The sequence below is a fragment of the Durio zibethinus genome, chromosome 10, assembly GCF_047325235.1.
Source record: "Durio zibethinus cultivar Kanyao isolate XHJ-2024 chromosome 10, ASM4732523v1, whole genome shotgun sequence".
Lineage (NCBI taxonomy): Eukaryota > Viridiplantae > Streptophyta > Magnoliopsida > Malvales > Malvaceae > Durio > Durio zibethinus.
The window spans coordinates 5908911-5935802 of record NC_143171.1 but is presented as its reverse complement, the minus strand read 5'-3'; the positions used below and the strand labels follow the sequence as shown (position 1 = coordinate 5935802).

The following is a 26892-nucleotide window of genomic DNA, read 5'->3' as shown; positions in this document are numbered from 1 at the left end:
CATTTTTGCGTTTGTCTTCTTCTTCCTTTCTTTTTCTTTTTTCTTCATCCTTATCTGGTTCAAATCTAGTACACAATCCCTAAAGTCAAAAGCACCACCGATAGCTGCCAACGACCGACAAGCCACCAATCACGGACGGTAGGTGTGATTTTTCAGTTAAAAAATGAGATTCGAATCTCAGAAAATCTGAAATTTGAATCCCAACAAGCTCTATAAATAGAGCTTGTAAACCAGACCAAAAGGGAGGGGAAGCAAGAAGCAACAAAAAAAAAAGAGAGATTCTACCGAAAAAAATTTACAGAAACAAAAAAAAAAAGTAGTCCCCTGGAACGGGGAACCCAGCACCAAACTACACCTACAAAGACACTCAACAAAAACAAACCAGAAAACACAAAAAAAAAAGTTTTTTTTTTTATCGAAACTTTGAAAGCAGATCTAGGGAAGTGAGGATTTTTTTTAGTGAAAAAGAGGTCAGATCTATACTCATGAGGTCGAGAAGAGTTCGTGAGAATTTTTTTAGAATTTTTCGGCACCGCTGACGATGGCCGGAGTTCACCGTCGGCGAGGACCACGGCGGCCGTCACGATGGACGGCCACCGGACCCAGGTCGCCTGAAATAAAAAAAAAAGGGGAAGAAAAGTTTTTTTTTTTTGGAGGAAGGAAAGAATGAGTGAAAAAAAAATTTTGAACCTTTTATATAAACGCTCAGAACCAAAACGACGTCGTTTCATTAAAGGCCCAAAACGACGTCGTTTCATTAAAGGATCCGCGCTTCAACCTGCAATCCGATCCGGATCCGCGCACCCGACCCACGACCCGTTTCTTTCATCAGCTCAGACCGGTCTGACTGGACCGAAACCGAACCGCCCAGACCGAGCCGAACCACCGGACCGAACCGTCGAACCGAACCGTGCGTTGACCGAACCGTTGACCGGTCCGATTCAGGTTAAAAAAATTTTTTTTTAATTTTTCTTATTTTTTTATATATTATTTTATTAATATTTATGTATATTAAAATATTTATATTTGTTAGATTAAATGATGAAATTGTGAATTAAATTTTTTTTATGTGATTATGTTAATAAACTTTAAAAACAATAATATAAAAATAAATTTAATAATAATACTAAACTAATAAAAAATAAGAGAAAAGGAAATTTTTATCCGATGATGAGATTCAAAGGTATTCCGAGTAGTGATGCCTATGAAATCTCTAGGTGAGAAGATTTTTTTAAGTACTACCAGCGTATTGGAGTATTTATAAAAAATTTTCAATACAGTAAGGATTTTTTTTTTTAAATAATAAATAAAAATTGATTAATAAATTAAAAAATATAAGTAATAAAAATAGAAAGAAAAAAAATTTAATCCAATGATGGGATTTTAAAAGTATTCCGAGTAGAGATGCTTTAAGAAATCTCTAGGTGAGAAGATTTTTTTGTAAAATATTACCAGCGTATTGGAATATTTATAAAAAATCTTCAATATGATTAAATTCTTTTTTTCTCTTCAAAATTTCAATTAAAATAAAAAAAATTAATAAAAAAATTAATAAAATTTTTGAATGAGAATAAAATGTGTGCATAAACATGAAAATATTTTGCAAGGTATGCATGACATGATTTCTTATGAAAAATAAATTCGAGCCTCCAAAGATGAGATTCTAAAAGTATTCCGAGTAGAGATGCTTTAAGAAATCTCTAGGTGAGAAAGAGTTCTTTTAATGTTACCAACGTACTGGAACATTTTAAGAATTATTTCAATAAAAAGGTTTTGATTTATTTTTCTCGAGAATAATTTTTTTAATAAATAAAAAATCAAAGAAATTATTTTTCGAATATTGAAAATAAGACTGTTTGTATCAAAATCAAAGGATAACATGTTGTTAATTGGTACCGTTTTTAACCGGCGTTGTGGGGGTGCTAATCCTTCCCCATACGTAATCGACTCCCGAACCTAGACTGTTTCGCAGACCGTAAAATTATCTTTTTAATAAATTTTAATTAATTTTAAGATTTCATTAAAAGGATATGTTTTAATAGGTAACCAATCGCACCTAGCCAAAAAAGATTGGTGGCGACTCCATTATTTTTTATTTTGTTTTCAAATTCGTCGGGCGGATGCAAAACCGTTACGACATGGATTATTCTACAAAAATGACTGTGGAGATTTTATTTTATATATAGCATTTAATGACGTTAATTGTATTATCAATATTGTGATGATTTACCATTCCTCATTAATATATCAAATTTTATCATTTATTTTATGACATTTTTTTTATATATAGTTGACAAAACCTAATGTCACAAAAAAATATATATAAGGTGACGCTTGATTTTATTATCACATTTGACATTATCTTATAATCATTGATAACATTAATTGTGTCACCAATACTATGACAATTTACCTTTCTTCACTAATATATCAAATTTTATTATTTATTTTGTGACAATTATAGCCATTGATGACTTTTTTTCATAAATAGCTGACGAAACCTAACATCACAAAAAAAAAAAAAAAAAAACATAAAGTGACATTTGATTTTATTATCACGTTTGACATTATTTTACAATTATTGGTGATGATAGTTGTGTCACCAATACTGTGATGATTTACTTTTCGTCATTAATATATTAAATTTTATTATTTATTTTGTGACGATTATAACTTTTAATAAATATTTTTCATAAATAGCTAATGAAAACTAACATCACAAAAAAAAATTTATAAGGTGACATTTGATTTTATTGTCACATTTGATGTTATCTTACAATCATTAGTGACGATAAATGTGTTACCAATACTATGATGATTTGCCTTTCATCACTAATATATCATATTTTATCATTTATTTTATAATGATTATAGCTTTTAATGACCTTTTTTTTTCATAAATAATTGACGAAAACCAATGTCACAAAAAAAAAGTATAAGTTGATGTTTAATTTTATTGTCACAATAGATTCGTAATAGGTGACGATATTTTGGTATCATCACATTAAACCTTTAACGATGATGTAAACGTGACAAATGTCATGACATTTAATTTTTTTTGTCACAAAATATATATAGTGACAATAAACAAATATTTAGTGACATTATTCAATGCGCCACTAATGACCAAATTTGTTGTAGTGTTATGGTTTCCCCGAGTTTTTTTTTTTTTATCACTAATGCAGTAAAATAAAGAAAGACCATTGCATTTGATTATAACATTCAAGTTATTCTTAGTACCCTATCCATTGATTGCAACTGATTAAAATAATTCTTTATCTTTGATGAACAAAATCAAAAAATAATATGAAATCAAATAGTAGCAACTATGGTTGTAGCATGGATAGAGGACTTAATCACATGCTCCACTAAATCCAAAGATGTTACTAGTTTGATAGTGTTTGTATCATACTCTCATGTTGTCTTATGATCAAATCCCTTCCAATAACAAATTGTGCCTTCCATGAAAAATATTAGAAACTTCATTAAGCCATGAAAAAAAAATAGAAAGTAAAAAAACTTGATACATAAAGACTGCAAGTTCATACCTTAAAACATCTTCATAGTTGATCTAGTTTTTGTCTAACTATAACCTAGCAAATAGGTTAAAAAAAAAAAGAATAATTGGTAGACTTTCAGTTCAACTGTGATACAACTTGCTTTCTTTAAGAGTCAATCAACCTCTCCCTCTTAAAAGTAAAACACCTATGTGAAGGCAGGCATTTAGGGTATAAAAAACAGATTAAAAAGAAGGGGAGCACAATTAGATTAAAAAGAATGAAATGTTAGTTCAGTGGTACTGAATTTGGCTCTATGGTTGAGGGTCTCATACCTTAATTTTAATATAAAAAAATCAAAAAGGGAGAAAAATTATAGTACACATATTAATTTAGTTTTTTTTTAGGACACATGACGACTATACCTATAATACAGGACAATATTCTTCCCTCCCTTGATGAAAGCAAAGTTTGATCTCAAGCCTTAGGTACAAACATTATATGACCATTCATATGGTTATAGGTATATGTTTGAAAAGCAAAACATATGAAGTGTGATATAAGATATATCAAAGATGCTTTTTTGGTGTGCCATGTGTTTAATGAAAATCCACCATTTAAACTTAACCCCCAAAAAATTAGGCATGATGCATAAATAATAGGATGATTCTTTTATAGACCATGAACTGAATGAAAATCATCTTTCAAATAAAAAAGTAAAATATTAGATCTCTAATTCCTTTCAAGTCTGTTCAATAGCTAAAGCATATCTATATGAAGTAAATCTTTGGACTAAAAGGAATATAAAATCACACTAAAAGATTACCTACCGCATACATGCTTCCATTGATAATAAAATCATCAAGTTCATGGACATTAATGCCGTCAACTCTAGTATTGGTTGATTGTATGGTAGTAACTGCAGAAGATATTTAAAAAATAATATTTTAAAAAACTAATATTTAATAAAGATAAACGAACTTGATGCAAAAAACCTACAAAATAAGTATCATTCAAAGATTCCCCACGAGTTGTACATATATCCCTTTTCATTAGAAAGTTCATGCATGAAAATAGGAAAACAATTAATGCACAAACCAACAAACTAAACAAATAGAAACCTAAAATATTCAGTAGACACCTCCTCCAATGTCAAACTAAAAATCAAATGACATTTACACAACCAACTATTTTTTACTAATCATTTCCAAATGCATATAAAAAAATTCATGTATGGAAATAGAAAATAACTAATGCAAATAACCAAAAAACAATATAAACCCAAAACCAACCCAAATAAAGAATAAAAAAAATTTCAAAAAGACCTAAAAAGACAACCAAAAAGATGAAGTTTCACCTAAAAAAAATGAAAGAAACTTGCACAAAAAATAGAAAATAAAAAGTTTGTTGTTTAAATTCGGTAATTTAATAAAAAAAAAAACTATTGCAGAAACACCAAAACAAAAAGAAAAAAGGGAAAAAAAAACTAAAAATGAAAATATATAAGCTAAAATCACAATTAACCACCTTCAACAAACTTTTCCTTACTAATTGGCTTTTTTTTTTTTCGATCTCTCACTCTCTCTCAGGTTTCTCTCATGAAATTGTTTGCCATTCTAGAAACTCTCAAGAAAAGAAAACCCTTTCTTATCTCCTTTGATCTCTTTTTTTTTTTTGACCTAATCTTTTTCTAGACCTTTCCTCTACCTTTCAATCTCTTTCAATCTCTTTTTTTTTTTCTTTTATCTTATCTTTCTTCTAGATATTTCCTTTCTCCATCTTAGTCAAACAACTTTAACAAACAAATAAAATTACTTTTATACCTTTTTTAGACGGGTGTCACGCAAGAGCAAGCTTGGAGACAAAAATATATAGTAGTTAGATTGTGAAATTTTTTAGAACAGACTACCAAATTCATTAACATATCTACCAATCTCATTATCTATAGGCAAAGGAAGAATAGAAGGCTTAGGAAAAGAATAGTATTGAAAAAGAAAGAAAATACACAAATACACAAATGCTAAACACTAAAGTTAACAAAAAATAATAAGGCTAAATAATAATTAAAAGGCTAATCCAAACCTTGGATAATAACTATTGGGCCAAGACTCAAATTACATGCATTAACATGAGGACTCGATGGTACAAAAGCTCTGTCGAAACTTGAAGATGCATTAGATGAGATATATGTCTTTTATTGGTTGATGAAAGAATGAGATCACTTTTTGCATTCAATTACATCAGCAAACACCATTTTAACAGTTTCTTAGTTGCATTCAACATTAATATTAAAATCAGCATTTATATGGTGAACTCTCCTTCGTTTCTTAGTTGGTCTATAAGAAGATGATCCTATTCTTATCTTATTTTATTTTATCTCAAAATCTTAGTATTTTCTCTAGTTTAATTTGTATCATGATCATCCGTTGTCATTGAACATGAAAAGGATAATTTGAATGAGGGAAAATCTCAATAAATAATTGATAACGTATCACGCAAATTGAGTTCTATAAAATTAACTTGAAATCTTAGCAAAAAACAAATAGTAAGTCAAAACTAAATTCCATTTCTCATCCATAGTGCATATAATATAACAATTACAGTATCAACATTGAAAACATAACAAACACATTTTTATAACTGATAAAAAAAAGTCATAAATAGAAATTGATACAAAAAAAGTAAATAAAAAAACTACATATGAGCCATAAAAAAGAGAAGAACCATCAATTCAACTTTATTCATAGAACAAATCGCATTTATTTCTTAGAGTACATACGAAATCATAAATAGTCAAAAGATAAAGCATTTTAATGCTCATTCATATAAAAACTAAGATAATAAAAGTAAATGATAGTTAATAAAGTAAATACAATCTAAATGCCACCACAGCCTAAACTAAGAGAAAAGAAACATGATAAATAAGCTATAATTATGAATAAAATGATACATGTTTCACACATGAGGCACAAAATAACCAAAGAGAATTAAAATCCTACCACATACCAAAGAAAGAAAAAGAAACTCAAACATTAAATCGCATTTATAACTGTGATAGACTATGTACTTTAATGATAAAGAATTCAAAAATTAAGTTATTGACAAACAGTAAGAAAAATTAAAAGAAAACTTAAGTTAAAAACTAACAATCATCATAACACAAAGTAAAATAAACTTCACAATTAATGAACACTTCGTAATCAATTAATTCTACTAACATTGAAGATAAACTTAAAAATAGATAATATTTTTTGTAAATAAAAAAAGAACAAAACATGGTAAAGATAAAGGGCAAACTTGTTGGCAATAAAAAAATTATAGAAAACTATTGTGCATGGAAAAAAATCCTAAAGGATGTAAGCAAATATAAGCATTTAACCAAGAAAAAAAACTATTCTAATAATAAATACCAAAAAAATTCACTTGAAAACTAACAACCATCATAACACAAAGTAAAACAAACTTCACAATTAATGAAGTGAATAAAAGAACACTTCCTAATCAATTAATTCTACTAACATTGATGCTAAACTTAAAAATAAAGATTTTTTTGTAAAAAAAAAAAAAAAAAAAACATGATAAAGATAGAAAGAAAACATGTTGGCAATAAAAAAAATTATAGAAAACTATTATACAGGGGAAAATATTCTAAAGGATATAAACAAATATAAGCATTTAATTAAGGAAAAACTATTCCAACAATAATTATCAAAACAGGAAAAACCATAAATAAAAGTTAGCAAATGTAAAAGTAAAATCATATGACTGTTTAACCTTTAGCTAACAAAAGAAAAACCAAATACCAGAATATGTTGTTTGTAAAGAACAAAAAAATAAAACAATAAACACAACACAATTAGACATCAAGAGAGTATGAAAGGATAATAACAACTCAAAGCAAATAAAAACAAAAAAAAAAAAATGATGAGGAACAATCTAGAAAAGCATAGTTTTTCAAGTGCACCATAAATTTTCATCAGATATCACTAGTTGTATGTACAAACACTGTCAGAATATAAAAAATTGAGTCTATCACATCTTTTACCAAGCTAAGAAGGTAACATGGTTAGTCCATGAAACTAATTAGTTACACATTAGCAAGATTATATTTTTATATCTATTTTAACATTCATCAATCTTGTTAGTTACGTCTAACAAGTTCTAAGAAATATATATATATAATCAAGTACTAAAGATTATAAAATTAAATGCATAAAGTTTTTCAAAAAACCCAATTGACTATTAAAGGCCAACTTGATTTAAAAAATCTCAACTACTACAATAATAACCTAAAGTCTAATTTTTACCAACATTAAAAAAATATTTAAAAAAAAAAAAGCATTAGACCACAATACCCTGCCAATACTATCCAGATCAATGAACAGTTTCTTAGGTTTTGTTTCGATTTTACTTGTATAGAAATAATTTTACTTCAGAAAAAAAAATTGTTCATTCAAACACCAAAAATTTAGTCAGGAAAAGAAAGAAAATATATGCAAAAAACAAAAAAACAAAGGCAAAAAAAAGAGCAAACACTAACCCAACCAAAAAAAAAAAACCATTATTATCCAAATGTGTCAGTCTATAAACATATTTGAAATGCTAAACAAGTAAATGGCCCCCTCACCTAATAATTGAAAATAGCATAAAAAACCAACATAACACATAAATTTTATCATTTTGAACATAAAAATCATATTTTATCTTTACCCTTTGAAGCTAAACCTTCACGTAACGATTTTCCCTTGATGCTTCAAGCTTTTCCTTCCGGTGCTTTACTTTCAATTAAAAAGATGTAAAATACAACATTCATGATTGATGGAAAAAAAGGGAAAAAAAGTGAGAAAAAGACCAAGCGAAATTCAAAATAAGAAAAAAGTTAAATAATTTTAAGGCGCAGTAAAAAAAATAAAAAAAATAAAAGAAGGAAAGAGCTTTTGAGTACATGAAGAATAAAGAAAGAAAATTTAAAAACATAAGATGTTAGTTCTCAATAATACCTTTAATAACTTTAAAATTTTCATTTGTATCATTTATTGGATGGTAATAGCCATACAAATGTCTACAATAAATCTATAGACAAATTATACATAGGTTAGATAAGATAACATTTGATTTGTATAGATATCCTATTTAATTCAGAGCTTAAACTAGTTTTTACTTATAGATTATTTTCATTTATATTTGTCCATTCTATTTATCTTTTTTTTCATACATTTATCTGACTACTTAAAAAACAAGAAAAAAAATTGAAAATTTGAAATTAGGCTTGTGATAATTGTTGTTAAAAAAGTATGAGATTAGGCATTAATTCTTAGCTTTTTGAACTGAATTGGAAGTCATCTGAAACTCTTTTAGTTTTGCCTTATAAATAGATTGATATTTATAGTGGAAAAAGATAGAGAAATTAGACAAAAATCGATGAGAAGAAATACATAAACAAAAGGCAAGAATTCAAAAGCCAATTCTTTAGAAGTAGGGCATAATTTAGTGAGCACTTTGATTCTCAAATTTGATGGATTTTAAAAGTGATTTTTGGGAAAAATCATTGTTAAACAAATCTGGGAAATCAAAATTTGTCAAGAGGGAATTGTTGAAAATTTTTTGTAATTTTTTTTTTTGGGAAATTTTCTAGAAATTTCAGTTCTTCAGTTGAATTTTCCAATAAGATTCAAGTTTTTCAGTTTTCGACAACCTTTCAACATGTTTTCTAGCTTCAGGAAACATACCTAGATCCTGGTGGAACTCCAACAAACTTTCGAAGAAACTTTGCAGAACCCAATTATTGATTTTTACTTTTAGGGATAGAAGCTAAAAAGAGGAGAGAGATTTGAATCAATTCTAAAAGAAAAAAAAACAAAATTCAACCTTATATACCGAGTTGAGAATGACGTTATTTTGGGGTTTTTTTAACTTACCAAAATTTACGTGTTTTACCATGTACTAACTTGACTCGACCGTTTTGCAACCTGACTTGCAACCTGTCTATAGCAATCCTCAACCAAACCGAGTTAAGCCACAATATAAACAGTGATCCAACATGTGTCAACCATTTTTTGTTCCTTCAGCAAAGTTGTTTCTAAACCAAAGCTAAATCGACCAATCTTTGGTTTTTTTTTCTTTTTTTCTTTTTATTTATTTATTTTTTTTATTTAAATTTTATTTACTCATTATATAAAAATAAATTTTTATTATGCTAAAAAATATTTTTAAAAAATAAAATTTATGAATTCTACGAAACAATTAGAGAATTTTTATAAGTAAAGATTTATTTCAAAATTATGAATTATACTAAACTATTGAAGAATTTCATAATAAAATTTATAAAAAATAAATTTTTTAATCCTATCAAAATTATTAGAAGATTTAAATCTCAAATTAAATTTTATCAAACTATTAGAGAACTTAATGAATTTTTTAAAAAAATATATTTTTTTTAAATCCTACTAAACTATTGAAATATTTAAATTTTAAATTAAATCTTATCAAATTATTGAAAGATCTAATGATTCTTTCCAAAATTTTATGAATAAATTTTTGAATAAAAATTTCACCAAACTTTAAAGTGATGTGCATTGAAATAAAATCCTACTAAATTGTTGGAATATTTTATTAATTATTTTTCTAAAAAGAATAATAATTAACTCATTAATGAATTCAAATGATGGAGCTTTTTCAGAATAAGATATTAGTTTTATGAATACTTTTGAATTGAGAAAATTATTTTAAATTACAATCAAACTATTTAAGGAATTTTAAAAGCAATTTTCAATAATTAAATTATTGATAAATTACTAACATATTTTAAAGTTTGCATAACACGAAATCAAACCAATATCATCCTTTGAATAAACATTATAAAAGTGTTATAACATTTCTCAAGTCTAACCAAACTTTCGAACCTAATCTTAATTTTATAAACTAAAATTTACCTTTAATCAAATTGGGGATATCTCTTTAAAATAGACACATTCAATTAAGTTGACAATAGCATCTAAACAAAAAAAAAAAAGTTAATTGATGACAACTCCTAAAATAATGTATAATGATAAATCTACAAATTTATACATTATAACAATTTGTTTCTAAAAAAGAGATAAAATTACAAGAAAAATTAATCATACTCATAATATAGATAATTCAATCCTCCTAAAATAAATAAAATTATTTTTAATTCATGAAATTAAACTTACATATTCTCTTATATTTTTTAAAAATTACATCACTAATTTAAATTATATTAACTTTAAAAAAATAATTTTGATAAATAAATTATTTTATCTTAATTCTCACACACATCAAATATAAAATAAAATAATATTATTTAATTTAATTTTATTCATAATATTATTTTATCTATTATAACATCATACACTAAACACATCCTAAATAAAATATGCAAGTATTGACTACGAATATATTATGTAAATACGGAGAATGATTTCAAAATTTTGCCTCAGAAAAGTAAGAAATTCGATTTATTACCTCTACAACAATCCAATAAATTTAATAATAATGAACCCCTTTTTCCTGCAAATGAAGGGAAACTTATGGTAGTGTACAAAATCCGACGACTACAACAGAAACCCTTTTGAAGTTTAATTATATATCTATAACTGATATAAATTGAATAAAAATAATATTAAAAATTAAAAAAATCATCAGATTTCTACAGTGCTTTACAGGTATGTAAATATTTGCTGGATTGCCGTCTCAGCATTTCCATTGTACTGTGCTAGGAGATGGATTGCATCAGCCCTTGGCAAAGCAAGAAATTCCTGCATCAACGGAATACGATAGAATATGGGGTAGGTTAAGAAAAATCATAATGCTTGTTGAATACCAGTAAAAGTAATACTTTTAATTACTATCCATCCTGAAAAAGTTACAGAGGCTGATTGCGTGACAAGCTTTGATAGCAAGAGGATAGTACAGGTTCAGTACAATAACAGACGAGACCATAAATAAGAGTCATTGTGAAAGTCAAGTTTTAAGAATGTACTGGTTAAACCAGAGTGACAGAATTTAGACCCCCTCTGGTAAGGAATTCAAGTTCTTAACTTCCTTGGAATCGATAGTAGAGGGGGAAGAAATGATCTTTTTTTTTTCTAAAGAATCTATACATGACCGATCATGCATGAGAGGAACAGAGTTAACTTACCATTACTTGAAGTATTGCATTCTCATCATGAATAACATCTCTTGATGACGCTTGATTTGGACTACCACCATCATCGGACACACGGGTAGTTGATGAGATAGTAACTTGTGAAGACCCAAGGGTGCAACTATCGGTGTTTGATTTTGATGTAGCTAAGGAAGTTAGCACAGGAGTGTTATTTTCCTTCAAAGAATCAATTCTCAAGAGACTTTCAAAGCAATCTTTCCACATTTGAAGTTTGAACCATTCAGAGTGCGTGTGAAGCGTTGCTCTCATTATCCTCATAAGCTGAGGCTCCTCAATACCAAGCCTCTTCCCAAAAGCAACCTAACCAAGGTATTAAAACCATACACTTAAGTTTTATACAAAAGAAAAAGAAAATATTTCTAATATTTCTATGCACGATTTACCATTGATCCAGAGAGAATGAAGTAATTAAACATAATCTAAGGCTACAATCCAGAGTATAATCTGCCAAATTAAAAATTCTAATGCACCTGAAGTGAAGTTGCAAGAGCATGCAAAGGCAAGCCAGTCACAAGTGCATCCTCATTTGGTCGAAGCAGAAACAACAGAGTCTCCTTCAAGGGCTTCAGTAAATTGGGGTCACTGGCAGCTAAGGGACCTAAATGGGAGCATGCAACCCTTAGAGCACCGGAATGATCACCCAATCCAACTAGTTTTAGAAATTCAACCTAAAACAACCATAACAATGAAAATAACATTCTTTGAAAGTGCAATTTAAACAGAAATTTCCCCTGAATTTTTAATTAATGAAGCCACTGCCAGTGTAAAATCAACTGACCTGCTTGAGTTGGAACAGCAAAACAGGATTTTCCGCAAAGAAGTTTGGATCCAATTCGTTAATTTCCTTCACAACCTCAGCAGCCATTCCTCTGCTAGCTAGTTCCTTCATCCCCAGAACAATTTCATATTTGTCTTCTCCATTGGTATTTTCCACTCCCTGCAGAATAAACTACACTCTTATATATCATAAAAAAATTAATGAAAAAAAATCCCAAATATACCTGTTGTACCTTTGATATAGTTGTGCTGGCAACTTGCATTGCAGTGCTAACCTCTTGCTTGCCACATCGGCTAAAATGAATATCAGAAATAAAATCTAGTTCATCATGTCTTCCCCTCCATCGCTTACGTTTACTTCTTTCACCAGCTCCATGGCTTCTGTTTCTCAGGAGACTTGACCTTGAATTTTCAGACTGATGTGACCCACTGGTGCTACAATCTTTGAGGTTGTTGGTTGGCTCAGAAGCATATCTTGATTCGACATCAGTTCCTTGCATGCTACTCAGATCAGTAGTAGCAGAATTTTCACTATTTGAACACTTAGCACTGCTACAATCCACATCAAGAGAAGAGTCTCGTGATGAACAACACCTAGACTCTGGTGGATTAACTTTCAAAGGTTCAGAAAGTGTTTGCATTCCTGAGGAAGGACAAGTTGATCAGCATTCCCGTGAAGAAGCATATAGTAAAAACAAGTTGATGTTAGAGTTTCACTAGATGTGATGAGAATACCAGATTCCACAATTCCCCTGTAAACACAGTACTCACGAACAAGTTCATCAAGCATGGCAGCATCCATTCTCATTCGACATATTTCATTCTGCATGCATAGTCATAGCATTAACAATGAACAACCCAAAATAAAAAATAGACTCTAGGCTCAGACCCCAGAAACATTTTAGTGATGCAAGCATGTGAGAGGTCTTTAGAATGTGAAATATTAAATGGATATCCTCATGATCCAGTATATATCTGAAGATATTAGTTACACAAACACTAAAAGGGAGGCACAATTGCCAATTTTCCATGGACTGATTTAAAGTTAAAAATCAGGTACAGCATTGATCAAAGTATAGAGACGATGCAAAAAGTCCCAACTTCCAAAAGAAAGGTATTAGGGGGAGGGAGGGATTAGATTGGCAAATGTTTCAACAACCTGAAATGCCTGAAACAGATCACCCTTCGCAAATCTCAAGCTATCAATAGCCCCTTGTCTTGTAAGCTCTACAGCATGTGCAAGAGCTTGTACATCCACCTGAATTTCAAAATCAGCACACAAATATAAGAGGCATCCATGCGACCTAACAAATAAAGACATAGCACCACAAATTCATGCATCAATCCAACTAATATATGACTCATTTTATCCCCAAGAAACATCTAAAAACACACTAGCTAGGAAAAATCCACACCTCATCAAATGGTTGTGCCTCATACAAGCTCTCTTGAGGTATTGCAGGGGGGTCACGTTCCTCAAGGAGCAATCTCTCAGTAAGATTTGAAATGGGTGATACAATTCCTTGTCGAAAGCAAAATCCTTTATGTATGCTGAAAAATGCGGGAAACCATTGCAAATCAATACAAATGAGCACACCATCTCACAGAAAGTATTCCATGAAATTACATCTATCAAAAGTTGCAGTAATACCTTATCAAATATCTCAATGTCATTGAGAAGAGTGGATTATATGCATGTAAATGAGCTCTTAAAACAGAAGACATTAATCCAGCAATCTCATACCTCCTCTTCTCAGCCCACTGTACACATAAATCACAAGATTCCATAAGCACAATATATCTTCTTCAGCAATCATACAAAAGATATTTATAAGAACAAATTCCAACTCACCTCATTTGCCACAGGGGAAGTTTGATCATCTTTTTCATATATAAAGGCAAGAAGAACATGCTTGAATTCCTCATATGCTTCCTTAAATACAAATGCACAAATCTATCAGAAACCCCATGTGAACAGAATATATTTGAATTCAATTAATTGTTTGATAGCTATGATTTAGAAGCATAAAATCGATTCTAAAAATAATCCTATAAGCAGCAGTTAGACTGCCAAAACCATCCAAAAAAAGATACCAACTTCAATGACAGAAGACTTGTAGCACCATGCAAAGATATGTATCTCCCTATCCCTGATTGTAAAATCAACATTTTAAGATCAATTCTCAAACACACCAGCACTCTGAATCTAAGAGCAAATGTTTATAGTAATTTTTATGAATTTACACACATTCCATACAGTCAATAAAATTGACACATATCTTAGAAGTTATTTATCTTCCAATAAAAATATCCATTGCCTGAAGGTTTTAATGAATCAAGCCTTAAATATCAATTAAGCATTCAGTAACACAAGTATATAAGGTAGCTGCAATGCAATTTAGGACAACTACAAAAAGAAGGCTTCTCATTACAGATTACTAAATGACACTTAAGAAAGGAATTTCCAACATCATTGCAGCACAGTGTCTTACTATTCCTCTTTATCCATTACTTCCCCAAATCAAATAACAACCTACCATCTAAAGAATAGCACAACCTTTTCAAACCAGATTAAGCATTTAGCAATGACACAACACAAGCACTTGAGTTGACAACAAGATGGCACTTATTAAAATGAATCTTAAAGATTGTAAGCAAGGTAACTCATTATTCCTATCTTAAAGATTGTGAGCATGGTAACTCATTATTCGTCTTTATCCATTATTTCCCCAAATCAAATAACAACCTACCATCTAAAGAATAGCACAACCTTTTCAAACCAGATTAAGCATTGAGCAATGACACAACATAAGCACTTGAGTTGACAACAAGATGGCACTTATTAAATTGAATCTTAACGATTGTAAGCATGGTAACTCATTATTCCTATCTTAAAGATTGTAAGCACGGTAACTCATCATTCTATCTTAAAGTTGTAAGCATGGTAACTCATTATTCGTCTTTCTCCATTATTTCTCCAGAATCAAAAAAAATGAAACGCCTCTCGCTCCATTTTTCCACGAATTTTATTACCAACTCTATTTTGAACTATTTTCATAAAATTAATGCAAATAAAAAATGCAGATGAATAAATGAACAGTAATAACAATAATTCAAGGATCAGCATTTAAAAATTAGCAAGGTGGGCGTCCAAATAGTTGTTTATTGATACCATATCAAATTCCAAATTCGAAAAGTAATCAATAAAAACATGAAAATTAATTTTAAAAAAAAAGAAGCTAAAATTACCGGATAGGCATTGAGAGCACAAGGAGCAAGAGACTTCCTTAAGTAATCAATTGCGTCGACACGATCCTCCGTTGTTCCTCTCCTCAGCAACTCAATAAATTTCTTCATAAGGAAAAAAAAATCAACGATGTAAAATTCAAACTCCAGAAACAAAAGAATTAATTGCACGTAAACACATTTGTATTAATAAAAACTAGAGAGGACTAAGATATTAACCTGTTTCTGTAATCGAAAGAGAAGGCGGTGATCCTCTAGCACAAAAGAAGCATGAGCTCCGAAGAGATCGATGGCGGCGTCAATGTCACCAGTCTCTAACGAGCGTCTGATCTGGCGAATGATTAACCTCGAATGATAAGAAGAGGAAGAGAGAGAAGGAGAGGTGAGAGAAGGCGAAGACGGTGGCGAAGAGTCCTCGATCAAGTTTTCTGATTTGGCGAAATCGATTATGAGAGCGTCCAGTGCTTCCCAGTTGACAGGCGAAGAGTCCATGTGTTTGGTTAATTTTCTCAAAAAAGTTTTTTGAGAGAAAGAAAGTGATGGTGTAAATTGCAAATTCGGGCTCTGTTTTTCTTTTTCAATTTTCGTGTTTATTTGGGAAGGCGGAAGCGGAAAACTTCCCCCCGAAAGCAAGAAAGGCGGCGATATGAGGTAAATAAATTGAAGAAAGTGAAATTTGGGGGTTATATAGGTGCCAGATGTCGGGTAAGTTTGATGAGTTTTGTTATAGTGTTATCTCCTGTGATTGAAACTGACACGTCAATGACGTCAGCGTGATTATATCTTTAATAAAGTTATATAAGAAATATTATACTAGCTCTATCATTGTTGATGAAGTACTAATTCAATTTATATAGGATCATTTGACTGGGAGGAATGTCTACATTTTATGATTAAATTTTATTCTTCTCGTGTTTTTTATATTAATAAATAAATTTAAAATATATGAATTTTTATAATTTTAAATATATATATATATGAAAAATTCCAAAAAATTTTGAACATTAAACCGTAAAAAATCCCCCTAAAAATAGTAATCATAGTAGATTAAACTTAAATTGTTGTAATCCTTGCAATTTATAATTATGGTATTACAGTAAAATATCGATAATAATAATAATTTTTTTAATACTAACAAAATTATAAGTGTATTACTTGTAATTCCGTATTTTATTATTAAATTACGATTTTTTTTTTAAAAATAATAAAACTATAAACATTTATTTTTATGAGAAAATTTAATTTTTTTTTATCATTAATTAAGTAATTTGATGTGTGTAATAACTAATTAAATAAAGAAATTTGGTTAAGAGTGCGTAGAGATGTAAACATAGAGTTTTCGATAAATATTTCATAAAAATATTCAATTTTTTTTTTCATATTTACTTATTAAGTTTAATAAACAATTTTAAATAATATTTTTAAGTTCACTTATTAAATAAATCAAATACAAAAAAAAAAAATTTGTTTGGATTTTATATTCACAAATAAAATCGTTCAAGATTTATTTAAAATACGTTTATTTATTATCCAGTTATAATAATAACAAAAGTATATTTTTATTTTTTATTATAATCTTATTTTAAAGTTAATTTATATTAATTTGTATTTATTTATATTCATTTAAAGTTTATTTATTTAAATTCGTTTGGTTATAGTTTGATTATTATTCATGAATATGTTCGTTTATATATATATATATATTCATGTATATGTTTTTTTAATATTTATGAACGAATTCATTTAACTTAATTTAATCAAACACAAACCAAACGTAAATATTTTATCATGTTAAATAAAATGAACTTGAACAAATAAAATAATTTTTTTTTATGGAACTCAAATATATCTTAAAATTAATAAACAAATATGCGTTTATTTATATCCAATTCGATTACACCCTTAAATGTATATCCTATCAAAAATAGATAATAAACCTTTTTCTCTTAATTAAAATAATTTTATACTTTGATTGAAAGACTTCCCATTTCTCATTAAACAAGCAAACAGGCAAGGCACAATTCTTAAGCAAGCCTAATCAAGGATTCATGTCTGTTTTTAGCATTTAATTTTTCTTATTTTGTAATGCTGGGTATTACTTCACCTTTGTAACATTGAACTTGATCAAAGCATTTATGTCAGCCTTCCAACCAAACAAGAACATAAAATTTTTATTGAACATATCATTATTAATCATCAAATATACATGTTTTTAATAACAGCACCTATATTAATATTGATAAAAACACTAAGTAACATGTTTTTAACATAAGGTTTGCAGACAGAGTAAGAACTTGTGGTTATCATCAGCTTTCAGGGGCAGAATTCCTTTATGTCAAGCTGCTTTGCAATCTCTGCCCTGCGCAGCTTCCTCTCCTCGGACAGCAGCTTTGCAAATCTACACTGACCAAAACACTAGTCAATAACCCTGTATGAAACTATGGATTTTGTTCCAGAAGAGATCGGTTACAACCTGGAGAGAGCTTGTTCATTGGTTCCTTCATTGTCAACTGGTTCAAAACTTCCACTGTCAAGATTCATCCTTGAAACAGGTTTCTGCAAGAGCCTTTCACCTATCTGTACAAGGTTCTTCATTTTTTTTTTTGTAGCTTTATCAGTTGATGATTCATCCCCTCTTAATTTGTCATCCTAAAAGTTGATGAAATTCATTCAAACATGATCGCTTCGTGCTTTCAGAAAATATTTATTTCTGATTAGTAAGGTCATGAGGATTAATGGAATTAAAATTGGTACCTGGATACGAAGATAGCTTTGCTCAGATTTAATAGACCTGAAAATGAATGACATGTGAAGGTCAACCATATCCGCTCCAGCAAAGGTGAATGCATCCACTAATGGAGAACTTCCTTCATTGTAAAGCCACCCAAGAATTCCCCATTTTGCGGCCATTTTTGCATTGTATTTCTTTTCCATCTTGCTAGTTCCTGTGCCTAGTGAAATTATCAAATAATTCTCATAGTTAAGGGCTCGTCCCAGCGAAATTTCTTCATCACTTGGAAAAGCTGGTCCTGTTGGCATCAATGCGAGCAGTGCCTTCAAAATAAAAAAAACACAACAAGTTTTGTTCTCTATTTTAGATAACCAAATCTAAAAAACAAGATCAGAAATAAAGGAAAAACTTGAACAGAACACTGAATTGTTCCTCACAGGGTTATTTGCTGCTATCCCTCCATCAACAAGGTGAAATTCCCTATCATTTCCTTCTGAGTCTTTGGTTTTAAATGTATAAGGTGGAAAATAAGTCGGAGCTGAAGAAGTACCAATACAAATATCTGATAGCAAAGCATCTTTAGAACGGTCTATCTTTGCCTGCATCATTCCAAAATTTTTCACTGTCATTTGTCAATAATGTAACATTTTTTTCAAGTTCTGAAGTGCATATTTATCCACCTCAAAGGTTGTGAAAACAGTGGGTTGAAGCAATTTGATGTCAAACGTTGGTACAACAACACGGGTTAAAGTCTCGTGAAGCCTTCGACTTCCTAGTACTCTGCAAATTATCTTCCTCAGATACTTTCCATCGTATTTAGGTCTCACTAGAGCTTTCATTTTCATTGTCATCCTGTTAAATCAAGAGAGATAGAACTATAAATTATATCCAATGTCCAGTAGGGTGAATTCTAAACAATTTCAACAAATTCTTTGAAATCAAAGCAAACTATTTTTTTTCCTTCGAGAAAATGATGCTGTTATATAATAATACTGGTACTTGAAGTTGGTGCGAGGAAATATTTTAGGGCCATGTTTGAGATAGAATGGAGCAATATCTTTTCCCCTAAAAAGAGGACGCCCATTGTCGTCGGGAGTTGTTAACATGGCTGTCATGAGACCCCCTGTGCTAGTTCCTGCAATCACATCAAAATAATCTGCAATCCTAGCATTTTCTCCATCTAGTTCCTGAAAAAACAGAAAAAATTAAGATTCAATTGCTTTTTATCATCTATTCTACTTTTCAACAAATTGAAAACACTTTCCATTTATGTTTTCTGTTTGCATGCAACCCCTTCTGTTTACTTTGTTAATCATGCATGTAGCCAAAAATAACGGTAGTAATGGATGCTTAATATAGTTGAAAAAAGGAAGAAAATGGCAAAATAAAAACAAAGGACTGTGAGTTGTTGAATGATTAGTCTGCATACTTGTAACTTGAGTTCAAGGAAACTCAAGATAATTGCTGGTATTATACCCCTAATTCCTCCCCCATCAATGCTTAAAACTGTTATTTTTTTACCATAGCTTGATGGCATAACTGCAGGGCTCTCCATGGTATAAAATTTAGCTTCAATCAATTAATTTGTCCTGAATATAATAATGGAAGCTTGGCCTTGTCAAGTTGTGATTAAATAGCTCCTCATCAATGCTCGCGGTACTCACAACTCACAAGTTTGAGGTTGGGCAAGGTTGGCCTTGCTTACAATTAGGCACAAAAAATATTAGTATTAGGCAAAATCTGCTTTATACTCCTTGAAACGCAACTTCTATCCATTCTCACAAACTCAATAGTTTTTAAGTAGCTGTTTTTTTTTTTTTAATGCCATCAGGATATCCCTAAAGCTTGAATATAATCTTCTCTTCCAACAATTTTAAGAAGCATTCTCCCACATTGATGTATTCAAGATATTTTTTTTCAAACTGTTTCCATAAGGATTGACATGGAAAGAGTGCTCCTAGCTGTTTTTTCATTTGGCGACTTTGATCCATTTGACGGTTGCTTGCATCTTTAAAAAAAAAAAAAAATTAATTGAGAGGTCTTTTTCACATGAATTGTCCTCATAGCCACCATGTCTTTGTTATGTGCTCGTCTTTTATCTGTTTTCAGTTTAATTGATCAATCAAACGATTTCAACCATAAAATCAAAAGATTTCAACCGTAAATTGCTGCTGATCACTAATTTGATCTCCCAATATAATTCTTTGAAAATGGGAATGCCCTTTCATTTGTTCCGATTCAAAATGGAAATATAGTTTGTTGAAAGCACCTTTCTCTTAGATCATGCCCCAAGAAAAATTATTTCTTGGATCCTGATGTATTCTAAATTTGCCTAAAACTAGAAATCCGACGGTTGAGAAAAAAGCAAGAACATGCTCAGAATTGAATGTTAATCAACCATATTATTTTCTTTATTTTTTATGATCACCAATCATTCATTAATGAATAAAGACCAAATTGCATCATGCTCCTTGTACATGTTATTTTCTTATTTGGTAAACCTAGACAGTAGTCCAAGATTCAAATTCGAGATCTTCAAATAGTAAAGTTTTGAAAATTGAACATAACTACGGTCTCAGCTAAGCTGATTCATAAATCATTTTCTAACCTTAAATAAAGATTGAAAAAAAAAAAAAAAAAAAAAAAAAGAGAAAAACCAGCTCGAGCATGAACTTATTGCAGTTGATACATGATTAAATCTTTGATAAAAAAAAATGGGATAGTTTTAATAGTCACAAAAACTATAATCACCTAGGAGATTTTATTGATAAATCATAAAATAGAATAAATAGTTGGTTAATTACAGTCGTATTTAGCTAGAGTTTTAATCTGAATAAACAGAAGAAAAAAAAAAAAAGATCATGCAACCTCAAATACAAGGCAATGATTAAATTATTTTTAATCTGCAGTGCATAATGGGAGACAAAAAGTACCATGTAGAAGATGAAATTATGCTGATGAATGTCAGAGATTTTAAAACACATAAAAAAATGGAGTGCCTTGTGCAAAAATTTTGGTTAAGGACTTAAATCATATGTGGATGATAACAATTCCAAAGGGGAGGATGCCCTGGTTATTGCCGCAACATGCAATTTCAACCTTCACATTGGGTCAAAATTTCGGCCCCATCTTCGGTTATTAGAATTGTGTGCTCAAACTGTGCTGACAGGCTCCCATCTTCCGTGACTACCGTCCAGTTATCATCCCACATTACCGGATTAATGCTGCCTATAGTGAGCATTGGTTCTGTAAAATGAGAAAAGAAAAGAATCAATAACCTAGTGGTACCATATGATCATGTAAAGTGTATATCATTCACTCCGGTTTATAATAACTACTAGAAATTAGAGTTAAAAGATGATCATGTTAGGCAAACTCAGTACTCAGGACATGCATATCACAAAATGAATGCTGATCAACCATCTTTTAGAACATAAATTCATGAATTACATTACCAATAGTGAAGGTCTGATTCAAAACCATGCATCCACTATCATTATTCCCTGACATTAAGACAAAATGATATTCAGAAGACATGTTCTTCCAGTAGAAAATGCTTGCATATGTATGCACAAGTAGAGAGAGTAGAAAATGATTGTGTATATATGCATAAGTAGAGAGAAAGAGCATGGCCATCTAGAGAAGAAAAGTTTCCCGTCCAACGGGCCACAGAAGGAAAGTTATTAAGTATCAAGCTACATGTTTTCATAACTATTCAGCAATAAACTTCTGCTGCCAGTACTTCATTTTGGAAAGTCTTAACTGAAAATTGCTATACTATTGATTTTACCAACCAGCTTGCATGGCTTAAAAATAAGCACAGTTGAAGAATTTATTTTCTGACATTTGACATATTGACCTTCCCATATAATTTCAGAAAGTATCTGCTTCTTGCTAATTTATTTACTCAAAATATAAAATATTGAAAATCTCCTTTTAGAGCTAAATATCCCCCTTCTCCCACCCTCAATGACAATATTAAAAGGAAATCAAATAGCAAAGGTAAAAAATTGAGGTAAGCATAATTACTGAAGTGTAGAACAACAGGATCAGCATGAAAAACCCGTCCAACCCCATGGCCAACAAATTGCCGAACAACACCATAACGGAATTTATCTGCATGGTCACTTGAAAAAAAAATAACTAACAAGTGAGCATCAGAGAGAGGAGTAAACAGATATGTATTTATCCAGAAAGCAAAACCAGTTGGCCTTATTTAACTGAGAACAGGATCTAATGACAGAAAAATTAAATTCTTTGATTAAAACAAAACAAAACAAAAGGAGAAAAAACATCAGTGGAAATCTTCGAGTTTTCATCGTAATAAGATACACACCATACTCTCCATAACTAAATCCTGAAGTATCAAAGGTTTAGACTAACTACACTATCAGGAAAGGTAAGAAAGCTAGTTATAACATCCACCATGTGCAAAAAAAAAAAAAAGGTAAACGCAAACATGAGAAGTATAACAAGCCTCAAGTTCAGAATATTACCACAGGATTTTGCTGTTAAAGAATGCAGATGATACGGAATTTGTATAAACAGACACACAAAAGCTATATTGGGTGACTTACTGAATAGTTTTGCCAATTTTCTTGAACTCCACTCCTGGTGCACATATCAATATTGCTTTATCAAGGCATTCCTTGGTTACCTAATCATGCATCCAATAACAATTCTAGTAAAATGTAATGGAGACAGAAAACTACAGGTGAAACAAACTATTTACTTTTAAATTTAAGTCTCAAGAAATACCGTTGCAAAATGAAAATCCAAAAAAACAAGGGATTCTTTTTTCTTTCTTTACAACCATAACACAAATATATTAGGTCATATCAACTAGTGACCAAACTATAATCAGCATCCTAAGGAGCTTAAATCTTTTCTCCGATCAGATTGCAAGCAAGCCGATTAAATCTCTAAAGATGACAATGACTATTTTATTACTTCAATCATATTCTATCATCAACAGCCATTGTCTTTTTCTATAATTTAAAAGAAGAAAATCTTGTGGAATAGGAATGCATTTATGCATCTGCCCAACCATGACAAGATCCTACAATTTAAAAAGTAAATCATCTTTTAAGTGAAAACAACATGTTTATCTAAATATTGCAACGACTGCATATATAAAGAATCTTCATGTTACTCTTTATGGATTAAACTAAAGATAGTTGTTACCTTCACAAGGTTCCTTGCTTCCTCGTCAACATCTCCACAAAAGAAAGTTGCTGATGTATCACCATGATAACCCTACACAACCTTTATCCCATATATGAGTGCTCCAAAACATAAAGATCAGAGGTTACAGAATTGCAGTGAACAATTATCAGCAAAAACACAAGTTCAACATAATTTAACAAGTCAATGGATACTTGGGATGATCTCCAATGCTCAAACCATAGAGAAAACAACTTGAATATGTGATCAGACATAACCTATGGGAGAATTCCACAAGAAAACCACTTAGGAACATGCCTCTTCATTTCACTCAAAAACTGCAAGTAGAAAACGTTACTTACATTTAGATACACTGTGACATCGATATTGATTATATCACCATCCTGCAAATGAAAATGTGTACTAGTGATTTTCTATATTCAGACAAACAATGGCAACCATGGGAAGCAGTTTAAGAACCTAAATTGAAAGGACCTCAAGTGGACGAGAATCTGGTATTCCATGGCAAATGCATTCATTCACTGATGTGCAGACACTTTTTGGAAATCCACCATAGCCAAGAGGCGAAGGATATGCTCCATTATCAATAATCATTTGGTGAACGGCTTGGTCAATTTCATCTGTTGTTATGCCCGGCTGCCAACAGAGTAAAGATCTAAGCCTTTCAGAGAAACTGCCAAATCCTATGTTATTCATGTACGCACGCAGCCCTGGAACTGTCTATTAAGCAAACTAACAACAGAGGGAAAAGACAGATTGCAAAGCTGCTTTGTACCATGAATGCAGCTTTTAAGTATAGGATTTTACAATGACAAGAAAAGTTTGAAAGAACAATTAAGAAGACATACAGCCATAAGGAAATACAGCATTACCTTCACTAAGGTCCCAGCATAATTTAGAACCTGTGCTGCAAGCTTTCCAGAAGCTCTCATGTGTTCTATGCCCTTTATATCATGCACCTCAGGTCCACTGGCAATTCCAGGAGCCATCTGTCTTTTGACATAAGGTGGCCTTTGAATATGATTTGGAACAGGTCGACGAGGAGATAACTTTCCAGGTCTCAGACATTTGCGCTTGCTGTTTGGAACTTCATCCAAATTGCTCCTGTTATGACCATTTAACTGTCAAATATGTAGTGTATGCATCTACATGTTCCTGCTTATACACGTTGCTTAACATGCTATTAGAGAAACATTCTTATATAGTTGCTATTAGCAAAGCATATAGATTACCAAGGAGCAAGCTACAAGGTAACAACTAACAAGATGCCTTTCATCAATATCACTTTTTAATACATAATATATTAGAATATCTTTCAGGAATATAAATGAAATATGAGAGTATCTTTTCCCAATATCACCTTTTCATACATTAAATATGAGAATATCTTTCTCCTATATCACCTTTTAAGACATGAAATATGTAACAAATTATCAAAAGGAAAATAGATAGACGATTGGGTTAATGTCATATTTGGCCCTTGTACTTTGCTAAATTTTCCAATGTGGTACCTCCGCTTTTAAAATGTATAATGTGACACCTGTACTACGATTCCATCTATCAATGTGGTACTTGGGCTTAACACCATTAACTTAGGACAATGACATGGCTGTCATCCAATCACCCATGACATATGGCATATATTGCCACTTCATCTTGCCAGATAAGATTTGTAAGCAACAGAAACATATAGTGAAACACTATATAAAGCATTATATTATCATACCAAAAGTATAATCATGAAAATGCAGAATCAAAGGAAAAAAGTGAGGCTCTGTTTCTGGCAACTGTGTATCAAATAGCAAACATGTCCAATCAGAGAGTTTTCCACCATACCTTCTATTGAACAAGAGATTTGTTAAGCCAGAAAGTGTTCTAGATAATTGCATTGACAGATGGTTATGACCTGAGAATGCAAATAAAAAATGGGAAAAAAGTGAATAAATGGTAAACGATGAACCATCTTCAGCCTAATCATCATATTGCAAAATAGTTCCTGTATCATAAAACTAAGTTTTTTCATACAAATGCAACAATTCAGTCATATATTCGTACTCAACCAATGGCTAAGAAGAATATAATTAGTTTTATTCCAGCAAAAGCATACCTTTTGACATACAGGTATAGGCGTATAGCTTTGCTACAGCCAAAGTCACTGCTGCCACAGAGTTTCAAATTATCAAAAAGACCAAGCTGGGACAGCCTGGGACTATACTGATTCCTGATTAGTTAAAAACTTCTTCATTTGACAAATCGGATTGTGACCTAAAATCTCTTCCACTATTAAGATAGAATGATAATACCAAAAAAGATATTGAGAATACTGATACTAAAAGAAGCATCATTTTCCACCTTTAACATCCAATGCAATTTCCCTAATCCAAATACCTGTTTATTAAACTAATATACTTAAATTCATCTTTTCAAGCTCAAAGCAGTCTTCTTCCCATTGAAATACCATTTATTTCCATCTGGGTTTTTATCATCTCAACTTATTCTTAACTAAAATTTATCAAATTCCAACCTTTGGATCCATTAAAAAAAGTAGTCACTAAAACTGCAATGAAAATTTTGAAACAGCGAAACTTAAAAGCAAATAAAAAGCTGAAGAAAATCAAAACCTGGGTTGTAATTAGAAAACTGAGAAAGAGGTTGTCTTGGTTGAATTAAACGATCACCCACAAAAGAAGAGAGGATTCTTGGCTGCAAAGAAGAAGCCCCAACCATTCTTCTTTTCTTTCACAGTTTTTCTGTCCTCTTCCGCTTTGTTATCTGTTAAGTGTTTACTGTTAACCCATTTTCCTTTCCCTCTTTTCATTTTAATTTTTTCTCATTTTATTGGAATGTAGGGAGCCCAATTCTATTTGGGCTTTAGCCTAGATATTGATGAATTTGTCCTATACCTACAGTCAAAATTGGCCTAAAAGAGGCCTTCAAATTGCTTTGAATTGGCTAGACGGGGGTTGATTTCTCAAATTAAGCCTATGATCTTGTCATTTTAATTTTTTTGGACTCTCAAGTTCGAAATTTGATAGAGTAAAATGTGGAATAAGTTCACGAAATATTATCTCGTTTTAATGTATTTGTTAAATTTCACTAATAAAATTAAAATATTGACAGATATTTTTATGATATATAAAATATTAAAAAATTTATATAATAAAAAACCTGGCACATGGTAATCATTTTAATTTCGTATATATATAAAATTTAAAAACTCCATTATCAATCATTGAAATATTTAATTCATTAATTAATGTATATTTTTT

General features: G+C 30.5%; 3 protein-coding genes across 8 annotated transcripts; all 3 read right to left on the bottom strand.

Annotated features, from left to right (window-relative positions):
• Window positions 1-10946: 10946 nt before the first annotated feature.
• LOC111292053 (Ran-binding protein in the microtubule-organising centre protein) lies at window positions 10947-16362 on the bottom strand. Of its 2 annotated transcripts, none has more exons than XM_022884237.2 (12): window positions 15928-16362; window positions 15712-15813; window positions 14315-14395; window positions 14114-14223; window positions 13878-14013; window positions 13622-13720; window positions 13198-13285; window positions 12696-13105; window positions 12464-12634; window positions 12156-12353; window positions 11659-11985; window positions 10947-11275 (listed from the first exon to the last, which is right to left on the bottom strand). In XM_022884237.2, exons 1-12 carry the CDS (start codon window positions 16198-16200, stop codon window positions 11177-11179), a joined length of 2094 nt encoding a protein of 697 aa, XP_022739972.1. In that variant the 5' UTR covers window positions 16201-16362; the 3' UTR covers window positions 10947-11176. The 2 variants fall into 2 exon arrangements, with proteins under 2 accessions (XP_022739972.1, XP_022739973.1); XM_022884238.2 differs by having other exon boundaries at window positions 12464-12622; window positions 15928-16361.
• A 1471-nt stretch (window positions 16363-17833) lies between these two features.
• Window positions 17834-20048, bottom strand: LOC111293256 (patatin-like protein 1). Of its 3 annotated transcripts, none has more exons than XM_089767278.1 (7): window positions 19869-20048; window positions 19433-19626; window positions 19120-19291; window positions 18877-19038; window positions 18463-18762; window positions 18182-18357; window positions 17834-18111 (listed from the first exon to the last, which is right to left on the bottom strand). In XM_089767278.1, exons 1-7 carry the CDS (start codon window positions 19992-19994, stop codon window positions 18039-18041), a joined length of 1203 nt encoding a protein of 400 aa, XP_089623404.1. In that variant the 5' UTR covers window positions 19995-20048; the 3' UTR covers window positions 17834-18038. The 3 variants fall into 3 exon arrangements, with proteins under 3 accessions (XP_089623404.1, XP_022741793.2, XP_089623403.1); XM_022886058.2 differs by having other exon boundaries at window positions 17834-18106; XM_089767277.1 differs by having other exon boundaries at window positions 17834-18106; window positions 19439-19626.
• A 1265-nt stretch (window positions 20049-21313) lies between these two features.
• Window positions 21314-26432, bottom strand: MAP1D (methionine aminopeptidase 1D). Of its 3 annotated transcripts, XM_089766576.1 has the most exons (11): window positions 26245-26432; window positions 25460-25529; window positions 24496-24727; window positions 24098-24259; window positions 23965-24006; window positions 23818-23880; window positions 23624-23695; window positions 23017-23096; window positions 22469-22566; window positions 21895-21942; window positions 21314-21685 (listed from the first exon to the last, which is right to left on the bottom strand). In XM_089766576.1, exons 1-11 carry the CDS (start codon window positions 26348-26350, stop codon window positions 21534-21536), a joined length of 1125 nt encoding a protein of 374 aa, XP_089622702.1. In that variant the 5' UTR covers window positions 26351-26432; the 3' UTR covers window positions 21314-21533. The 3 variants fall into 3 exon arrangements, with proteins under 3 accessions (XP_089622702.1, XP_022741325.2, XP_089622703.1); XM_022885590.2 differs by lacking the exon at window positions 23818-23880; XM_089766577.1 differs by lacking the exon at window positions 21895-21942 and having other exon boundaries at window positions 26245-26424.
• Window positions 26433-26892: the final 460 nt, after the last annotated feature.

What these genes read in the sequence shown, in the direction of transcription:
- LOC111292053 (XM_022884237.2), bottom strand. Translation starts at nt 16,200, where the DNA reads ATGGACTCTTCGCCTGTCAACTGGGAAGCACTGGACGCTCTCATAATC. An exon ending in ATCTGTTTCAGGCATTTCAG is followed by an intron (nt 13,286 to 13,621) that starts GTTGTTGAAACA and finishes CTATGCATGCAG; the next exon opens with AATGAAATATGTCGAATGAG. An exon ending in ATGCAATACTTCAAGTAATG is followed by an intron (nt 11,276 to 11,658) that starts GTAAGTTAACTC and finishes CCGTTGATGCAG; the next exon opens with GAATTTCTTGCTTTGCCAAG.
- MAP1D (XM_089766576.1), bottom strand. Translation starts at nt 26,350, where the DNA reads ATGGTTGGGGCTTCTTCTTTGCAGCCAAGAATCCTCTCTTCTTTTGTG. An exon ending in AAGCAAGGAACCTTGTGAAG is followed by an intron (nt 23,097 to 23,623) that starts GTAACAACTATC and finishes ATGCATGATTAG; the next exon opens with GTAACCAAGGAATGCCTTGA. An exon ending in AAAATTGGCAAAACTATTCA is followed by an intron (nt 22,567 to 23,016) that starts GTAAGTCACCCA and finishes TTTTTTTTCAAG; the next exon opens with TGACCATGCAGATAAATTCC.
- LOC111293256 (XM_022886058.2), bottom strand. Translation starts at nt 19,994, where the DNA reads ATGGAGAGCCCTGCAGTTATGCCATCAAGCTATGGTAAAAAAATAACA. An exon ending in TCCTTGAACTCAAGTTACAA is followed by an intron (nt 19,627 to 19,868) that starts GTATGCAGACTA and finishes CTGTTTTTTCAG; the next exon opens with GAACTAGATGGAGAAAATGC. An exon ending in AAAGCTATCTTCGTATCCAG is followed by an intron (nt 18,358 to 18,462) that starts GTACCAATTTTA and finishes ATCAACTTTTAG; the next exon opens with GATGACAAATTAAGAGGGGA.